At 32.2% G+C, this 10000-nt stretch overlaps 1 protein-coding gene across 1 annotated transcript; it reads right to left on the reverse strand.

Moving 5' to 3' along the window:
• Window positions 1–851: 851 nt before the first annotated feature.
• On the reverse strand, window positions 852–9555 carry LOC132734849 (uncharacterized). Its single transcript, XM_060721711.1, has 4 exons — window positions 9391–9555; window positions 5239–5484; window positions 2713–2896; window positions 852–1371 (listed from the first exon to the last, which is right to left on the reverse strand). The coding sequence occupies exons 1-4, from the start codon at window positions 9398–9400 to the stop codon at window positions 1215–1217; spliced, it is 597 nt and encodes a 198-aa protein (XP_060577694.1). The 5' UTR covers window positions 9401–9555; the 3' UTR covers window positions 852–1214.
• Window positions 9556–10000: the final 445 nt, after the last annotated feature.

The following is a 10000-nucleotide window of genomic DNA, read 5'->3' on the forward strand; positions in this document are numbered from 1 at the left end:
AAAAATTATTGCTCCGTACGGATGCGATTTTTTTCCATAAATAATGTTCTGCAACTCTTAACACACTATTAAGAGAAGGGTAACAAGAGTTGTCGTTCGTTGTCCCGCCGTTTTCGACAAGACGTATATTTATGAGAGTGTAACATGTGTCAGTGTCACATTTGCAATACTGTGCAAGCCTTGTTCTAAATATAGATCGATTATGAAATTATCTCACAAAAGAAATAGTTCTACATGTAATTGTGACAACAAAAACATACTATAAGCCGAAATAACATTTAATATTTCGTGGACTTGAGATGCCTACATTTTATATTCTTATTTAAATTTACAAAGTAAAGTTATGGAAAAAAATCCATGAATATATTTATGTGCGTAAAACATATTTATTTAGACTTAATTAATAGTGGTTATTTTTACAATATCATCAATTAAATTCCAATCCGCTATTTGGGCCAAACAGTGGTGTTTATAGGAGGAATCATGACAGTGATCCAAGTGGCGCTCAAACTTGGGTTACCTAGGTAGAGAAAAGACACCTTAATCACCAGATCCCTCCATCGTTTAGTTTATAAAATGGCCAGAAATATATTTTTCCGTTCTCATGTAAGGGTACATATTCGTTGAATATATCTTTAAAAAGTACACATATGCTTTTGGTCACACACGGCAATCAATCTTGTCCCTGAATGTCTTACACACTAATCAGGTGTATTAAATATTATGCATAGTATGCATATTAGCTACTAAAACCTACATTTATTAAATATAAGACATATATTTACATAAACATGTACACAAACTTATATTTATATAAACATGTACACAAACTAACATAAAAAGCCATTTTTCTTCCATCAACATTTTGTTTCATTCACAAGAATTCGCTTCTGCCACAAAGTTCAAATTGTCACGGCTTGCACATCTTATATGACGTCATCTACAATATTCAAATCGTCACAGCTTGCACATCATATCATATATGATGCCATCTGCAATTTTTTAAATCGTCACTGTTTGCACATCATATCATATATGACGTCATCAACAATTTTCAAATAGTTACTACTTGCACATTATATTATATATGACGTCATATACACAATTCAAAATAGACATTGCTTGCACATTGTGTTATATGACGTCATCTTGACATCTTCTACTTTTCCTACATTATATCTTTTAAAAACTTATTAAGAATGAATCACTTCCGGTCAGTAGCCGGACCAGCCCTGCTCCATCGGTGTATACCGTAACTCTTGCACCATACTGTCACGTGGCAGCGCGAGCTCATGCGAACGGAAGTGACGTGGACTTGCCATCTCTACCCATAAATCCGTCTGATGCAAACTTGATGATGGCGTCGATGATCTGAAAAAAAATAAAGCATGGAAATTCAAATTATAATTATGACAGCTGACATGCAGTTTTGTTAAAAAAGAATTTGATGAATTTCAAAAAGAAAGCCCTCAAAATTAACCTTATGAAATATGACCATTTTGAAAGTCATTCAATTATTTAATATAAAAAATACTGCTCAAAGACCATATTAAAAAAGAAATAGCAATACCAATCCCGGTATAAATTAGGTACGGATTACAGTGCATATTACAGTAAAAAAATGAAAAGCAGTTTACAGTACCAATTACGTACATAATACGTACGAAATTACAAATCAGATAACAGTTTTAGAATATTGTTCAGATTACGGTCGAAATTACAAAACAGATTAAAATACCAATTAGATATAGAATACTTTGCAGATTATGATCGAAATTACAAAACAGATTACAGTATCAATTACGTACAGAAAACTGTGCAGATTACGGTCAAAATAACAAACCAAATGATAGTATTAATTAGTTACAGAATACTGTGCAAATTAAAGTCGAAATTACAAGACAAATTACAGTACCAGGTAGGTGCAAAATGCTGTGCAGATTACGGTCGAAATTACAAAACCGATTACAGTATCAATTAGGCGAAATATACTGTACAGATTAAAGTCGAAATTACAAAACAATTAGATATTGAAAACTGCGCAGATTACGGTCAAATTTACAAAACAAATCCTAGTACAAATTAGGTGCATAATACTGTGGTGCAGATAACGGTCGAAATAACAACCAGTTCGGTACATAATACTGTGTAGATTACAGTCGAAATTACAAAACAAAATTACAGTACCAGTTTGGTACATAATAATTTGCAGATAACGGTCGTAATTACAAAACACATTACAGTTCCAATTACGTACAGAATACTGTGCAGATTACGTTCGAAATAACAACCAGTTCGGTACATTATACTGTGTAGATTACAGTGGCAATTACAAAACAAAATTACCATACCAGTTTTATACATAATAATTTGCAGATAACGGTCGAAATTACAAAACCGATTACAGTATCAATTAGGCAAAGAATACTGTACAGATTAAAGTCGAAATCAATTTTGATGAAAAAAAAATCAACGCAAAATAGTGATTTTTGGCAATTTTGAGATGTTCCCTCGTTACCATGGTAACAGGAAATTTAAGACTGAGCATGTTGTTACAAAGGCAATGGTCCAGTCAACATTTGTGCCAGGTTTGATTAGTATTGAAGCAGTTTTTATAGTATTATAACAATTTGAACGGGATACTTTTCAATGAAAACAGCCATTTTTCACAAAATGCTCATGCAGCACAAAATAGGTCAACAATGCCTTTACCTTGTGCTTTCAAATGGAAAAGGCGACTTCCGCTTCTGTTTCTTAAGCAGATGGAATGAGTAACACAATAGAGAGATGAGCAAGATGCAGACGACAAGGAGAATAATGAGGGCGGCAAGATACGGCAATATGCTGGAATACCACGTGGTCATCCGCTCTACGTCGTCCGTGCCATTACGACCACCTGAAAAAAGTATTGTATTTCTATATATTGTATTAATGCTTATTATTACACCTAAATAAAATTCAAAATGTGGTACACTTTTTCGTTTGCAACCTAGAATATCAGCTTTAAGGAACTCCACTGAGGTCTAAAAGCCTAAAATCATAAAATTTGAATTTCTTGCATAGATGAGCAGAGGCACTTAAAACAGAAAAATATGCATAAGATAATTAAGAAATATACTGAAAAATAAATTAAAAATCGTATTTTTTGTGATATTCTTAGCCCAATTTGAGTGAAAAGCCGTCTTACTCATTTGTAACAATTAGAATAACTACCATGGAAAAACGAAGTGAGCGAATGATCTGATTTTTTTCACAAAAGTTATTAGTCTAAACATATATCAAATAGAGTATGAATATCGAAAGAGTATTTCCAGTCCCGTCATATCATAAACCTCATTGGAGTACAATTGAAACATTTTGTAAATTGAAATTAAAAGAAACTGATCTCGGCAATGTAGGACTTATTTCATTGTGAAATCGTAGTAAAAAAAAACTATAAGTCACTTGCGTTATTTAATACATCTTTGTATATTTCGAAAACCAGTATATGTTTAATGTCAGTTATGGTGTCCCATAAGGACCATCGTTTCATCGTTATTTCAAAATTGAATTATATTTCAGGATTATTATTACGAGAAACGTATCCTAGACAATTCATTATAACGTGATTCAATCAGTATTATTGGTCTCGTGCGCACGTGTTTTGTTGCGTAAGCTTTTGTATGTTCGGACAGCTGTTGATGATAAAACATAAATAAACTTTTAATATTTGGTAACATGTTGGTATTGATCCACAGCAAGGGCGTCGTCATAATACAACTCAGCTTCATGATGTATCACAAATTTACAATGCAACAGAATGCAAGCATCGATAGCCTATTTATTTGCATTACGCATATTTGTCATTTCGTGTTTAAAAGCGACATTTCGTATTTCCAGTAAACTTTAAAAACGGAATCAGTCAGTAATATGGTTTCTGAAGAATGGTAAATCATCGCAATGTAATCATTTTTTTCTTCTTTCTACATTAAAAGAAAAATATTAACATTGCGATTCTCTGCCTTTTCACGTTAAAAAAAAAACATTTCGCATTTCTAGTTTTTTTAATGCAAAATTAACACATTGTATTGATCCAGCAAAGGCGTCTCGACAGATTTATGATGTATTACAAAATCACAATGATTCAGAATACAAACATCTAGTGATCGGTAACGTATTTGTTTGCATTTCAATGGCATATTTGCCATTTCGTATTTAAAAAAGACGTTTCGCATTTCTAGTAAACTTTGAGTACAGAATCAATCAGAAGTATGGTTTCTAAGAATTGTAAATTATTACAATGGTTTATAATGTACAATAGATTTGTACAATATTTTTTCTTCTATGTACATTTAATGAAAAGTCTTTATACTGGGAATGTTTGCCATTTCGCGTTTGAAGCGACATTTCGCATTAATAGTAATTTTTAATACGAAATTTATAATACGGTTTCAAAGTGTTGTGAATTGTTGCAATGGTATAAAGATCCAATCATTTTTTATCCCATGTACATAGAATGATAAGAAGTGAGTACGAGCATTTGAAGCGACGTTTCGCATTTCTCGTATTTTGATCACGGAAATAAAAATATGCTTCCTAGGTGTTGTGAATCATTGCAATTATTTATGTCTAATCAAATGTTCTTCTATAGGCATTTAACAAAAAAAAATGTATTTTTGTCGTGCTGTGCCAATTTGTCATTTCGTGTTTTAAGCGATACTTCGCATTTCTACTCTTTTTGACTCCGGAAATGGTATCGTTACAATGTACAGTAAGTGTGTTATAATGTATAATGTTATGGTACAAGAAATTATTGCTAAATGTAATTATGTGTAAAAGAGAAAATTATTCCCATGTTTATGATGTTTAATAAAATAGAAATTTCGTATAAATCTAATTATTAAAGTGAGTTGGTCCATATTGGAAGATCTATAATGCCATAAATAATAATGTTTATAGTATTTTAGTACCATACATACAGAAATAATTATATATATGTTGTTGGTACATGATCCGATATTGAAAATTTATGTGTAGCAAATAATAAATTGTTTTAGAACAAACTATTTTTCTCTATCAAATAACTGTTCAAATTAAATTATATAGAACGCTTCCAACTTTTTTTATATTCCAATTATCATTTTTCATTTTGATTATTCAAAAGATAAATTTCTATTGTTTTTTATCGGTATTTAAAAATCTTATGGGAAATGTGCCCTTTTTAGACTAGTCCACTTTAAAATGTATATTTTAACTCACCAGAGGGCGTTGTAGGAGCGATTGTCGTTGGGCTTACGTATTCACATGTCGGAGTCGCAGCAGACCAGGTACCATTCTGTCGACACGTGAGCTCGTTTTCACCAAACAGTTTATGTGACGTGTTTGCTAGGCACGTGATGGTCACTTTGGTACCCGGAGTTCGCTCGTATGTGCTGAGAACAAGCGATTTTATGTTATCTATTGTAATAATGTCTGGCCGAGGTTTTGCCAGTTCTGGACATAACACTGAAATAGAAAATAGGAAAATTGTTTCACAAAGTGACATTATGTATAACCCTGGTCCCCACATCCCTGGAAAAGTGGAGACCACATTTGATTAATATGGTGGCTGATTTGTGCCATGCCGTATTTTCGCTTTGCGCGAGCCGCAAGACGAAGACAAGTGGTGACGTTGTCGTATTTTCGTGTTTTCGCCGGGCGCTCCTCGGGTCGAAAAATAAGACTTTTCGTCTGGTGAAAGGTGAAAACACGAAATACGACAAACTGTTTTTGCCTTGTGTCCCGCGGAGCGAAAGTACGACACTGATGGACGGACGTATTCCCAACTATTTTACCGACAAAATTTTAACCACTACTCACTACCCCGGGATTACATTTGACGTGGACATTATCTAATCAATATAAAATGCATTCGTCATGGAATGAAAGATAAACATAGATCTATAATCACCGGTTCCATATACTTCCAAGAAGAAGAGGTGAGCGAAACGACGCTAATAACCGAAAAGGAGCTTCTTTAAACTCTCTTTTAATTTTCGGTCGAATGCTCCTCAACGGCTCACTTTTATATATTTTTTTTTTCAATTCATTTGCAGCCGTAAAAAGAATTGTGTGTCAGCTTTTTAATTTATCATTTCTAATTTTCAGATATATAAAACGACATTTCAGGGCGTTGTCTTCTTTCAAATCCATGTTAAATTTCGTAATAAAGTTGTTTTATAGGCTGCTTCAGGGCTTTAGATTATGTAAAATGTAATAACTGACATTTTTTACAATTTAAAAGTCTTACATTGCAATTTTTGTACGCACAGTAAATATTTCTTATATTTAAAGTATACAAAAAAGATAGCAAAATGAGCTAAAACAAAGATGAATTTTATACCTTCCTCTACGAAGCCTGTTTGTCATTAATATACGAAAATGAAGATTTGCAACATTAAAGGTATATGCGTATCAATCAATCAATTTTATTATACGTTTAAATACGTTATTAAAGGAGGTGCAAAAGCCTAAAACATTAAATTTGAATTTCTTATATGTATAGATCTGTTGGGGCATTTAAAACAGAAACATATGTAGAAGATAATTTTAAAAAAAAGTACTTAGAAATAAATTGAAAATAGTATTTATTGAGCTTTTATTATCACGATCATTCCGGGCGAATGATCTGAAATTTTGCACGTAAGTTATTGGTCTAAACCAAAATCAAATGGAACATAAATATCGAAAAATTATTTCCAGTCCTGTCACGTCAAAATGTTTAAGATGTTTTCAGGTTATATGACCCGATATAAACGGTTGTGTATATATAACCAGAACCGTTATGTGACGGTTATATGGCCAACAACCGCTTATATACGGCTATATAACCTGTCACACATCTTTATAACGAATTTATTATAAAGCAATGCTACTTAGATCTTAGGAAACGCGAGAAAAAAAAACATAAGCAGCGATGTATAGATTATATAACCGTCATGCTCATCCAATGAAAAGCGACGTTACAAACGTGCAGTGTAACAAAATTTGTCTCCCAATAAGTATTGCTTTACATAAGTTTTACTGATTATATTTTATATAAAAACCCCCTTAAATGTCATATTTTTGGTCTTTTCTGAATTTAGTAGAAAAAAATCTAGGCGTATTTTAAAGAACAGTATAAAATAATTTTTTTCAGTGAAACTACGGAAAATGAAAATACCCATTTTATTTCATCAATATTTCTCGATTTTTCATTAAAAAGTATATAATAAATACTTTATTTGCTTATTTTATACCATTTTTTTTAATTTTAGAGCACAGAACTTTCAAATAATCGTATCGTTATAACATTTATGACTCTGAAGGTGGGTCTACACACGACTTTAATTTTAATTATTGTAAGTAAAGACGTGATCTTCTGGAAAAAAAGAATGAATAATATTCTCCAAACATTTTATACACATTTCTTCAAAGAATTTCTAAGTGGGAAAACTTATCCTAAACTCAGTTTGTTCGATTAAATATTCCCATAAAAATAACAATAAAAATAATAAGAAATGGAGCCGCAAATCTATTCTAAGCCGAAACATATGGTACGTATGACAATGGATGGTTGCTAGGTAACACGACAGCTTGCGAAAGAAGGTAACTCAAATATTATAATGAAATTTGTAAAAACTACGGAGTAATGTTTGGGTCATAATTTTTGTCGCGTGTTGTCAATGTAATGATAATATTATCAGATATAAATTAAAATTATCATTGTTATGATTTTTTCCTGATTGCTTAAACATTTTTTCCGATCATATTGGATGTATAACGTGTATAGGATCCGATTACACCGTTTCATCGGATATTGACGACCAATCGGAACATCTCGGCTATTATTAATGATAACCCCGGACTTATTACGGAATATCCGAAGTTTGACGGAAATGGCCAAAAAAGATGTGATTTGATTGGCGACATTATTCGGTATAGCTCCGTCAATTTACGAAATCGAACAGGGATACAGTTACTAACTATTATGCGCGCAAATAAAATATTTATAGACAATATATTATGAATACGGAAATGAAATTTACATATGACACAATAGTTTAAACAACACTGATATAAACTTTTGACAAAATGTTTTGTTGATCCATACATCATAAATTCAATCCTAGGCACATAACATTCATAAACAAAACGTCAAACATTATGATAAATGCATTCCTGATCACTACACTGCGTGATCTTTAATTTGTCATTTTATTGCGTTGGGTTAATTTGGCTTATGCACCGCCCATTTGAATCAACTTTACTTTTAAAGTGAGGAAAATTCAATGTCTTAAAAGCAAAATTCAATGTTTTAAAAACATAGATACCAAAAGACAAACTTAAATTAAACATATATGTATACAACAATTTTATTATTTATATATTCTACCTTATAGTAACTTAAAAAATTACTTTTTTATTTACTATACGTTATACATACATGTCATGTCATATTAAAATAATAAGTAATTAAGGAAATAAAAATACGCGTCCCGACATTTTGGTTGCTTCATTTTCGTAAATGAGGTTACAAAAAAAAAGTTTTGCAATGTCGGTGTTTATATACATGTTTGCAGCTTGATTAATACATGTACGTTTATTTAATAGAATAATTCATTGTTGTACATCATATTTACACTATATTCTTCCGTTACGGAGAATGATTTATGCAATTATGCCGATGATGATCGTTTTAAGTAATGATGATGATGATGATGACGATGGTGGTGGTAATGGTTGTGGTGGTGGTGATGATGATGATGGTGGTGGTGGTGGTGGTGGTGGTGGTAAGGTAGTCGTGATGATGATGATGGTGGTGATGATGATGATGATGGTGGTGGTGGTGGTAAGGTAGTCGTGATGATGATGATGATGATGATGGTGATGATGATGATGATGATGGTGGTGATGATGATGATGATGGTGGTGGTGGTGTGGTGGTAATAAGGTAGTCGTGATTGATGATGATGGTGTGATGATGATGATGATGGTGATGATGATGATGATGATGATGATGATGATGATGGTGGTGGTGGTGGTGGTGGTGGTGGTAAGGTAGTCGTGATGATGATGATGATTGTGGTGGTGGTGGTGGTGGTAAGGTAGTCGTGATGATGATGATGATGATGATGATGGTGATGATGATGATGATGTAAATGTGGTAGTGGTGTTGATGAACGGTGATAGTGGTGGTGAAGGTGTTTAAAATGATGTTAATTATAATAAAAATGATAATGGTAATGATGATGATCTTGATGATAATGATGATGATGGTTGTGGTGATGGTGTTAAAGTTGTTTGTGTGTATTTTTTTTAAATTACGTTTTCAGTGATGTGGATGTAAAATTATATAAATGATGAAGCTGAGTTGAATATAAAATGACTTACCATTAGCCATGTATAATCCAAATTTTATAATTATATTTTAAATTAAACTGTATGTCCATTTCAAATAAAGTCTGAGTAACCGGGATGTATTTAATGCATTAATACCTATACACAGTTGTCTCGCGACAGCTGACTGACCTAACCACATTCTGAATCATGGTGTATGAATCTATAAACACTGGAACTACATAACAGATGAATTAAAGCAACATTCTCGTATATGGATAAATAAAGGGACGCAGAATTTTAAACAGTGCGCCGTTCGTTTTACAAGTCATGTAAACGATTGTCATTAGCGATATAGGGTATTTGAAAGAATATCAATAGACAAATTGAGGTTAAAGGTTCTTTATGCCTCAGAAATGCTATCAATTTTTTTCTCAAAAACTTTTATTTTTTGATATCTGATTGCAGTTTCTGAAAAAAAAAACTTGTTTGCCATATACATGAGCTTTTTTGACTACTTTTCTTCTGTTGGCTATTAGTATTTTGTATGGAAGTCAAAATACTATTTTGTTTACATTTTACTAGCTTTGCGACACATCTGCAGCTAAGCCATACTATTTTTAGTCGTTAAATATCTAAAATGCTATCAATCCATAATCAAAAC

This window comes from Ruditapes philippinarum, unplaced genomic scaffold (genome assembly GCF_026571515.1).
Source record: "Ruditapes philippinarum isolate M1 unplaced genomic scaffold, ASM2657151v2 ctg10175_1_1_1_1, whole genome shotgun sequence".
NCBI lineage: Eukaryota > Metazoa > Mollusca > Bivalvia > Venerida > Veneridae > Ruditapes > Ruditapes philippinarum.

Excerpts from the sequence above, each read along its gene's own strand:
- LOC132734849 (XM_060721711.1), bottom strand. Across the intron at positions 2,897-5,238 it reads CGCTCCTACAACGCCCTCTG|GTGGTCGTAATGGCACGGAC; the intron begins GTGAGTTAAAAT and ends TACTTTTTTCAG. Across the intron at positions 1,372-2,712 it reads TTTCCATTTGAAAGCACAAG|ATCATCGACGCCATCATCAA; the intron begins GTAAAGGCATTG and ends ATTTTTTTTCAG.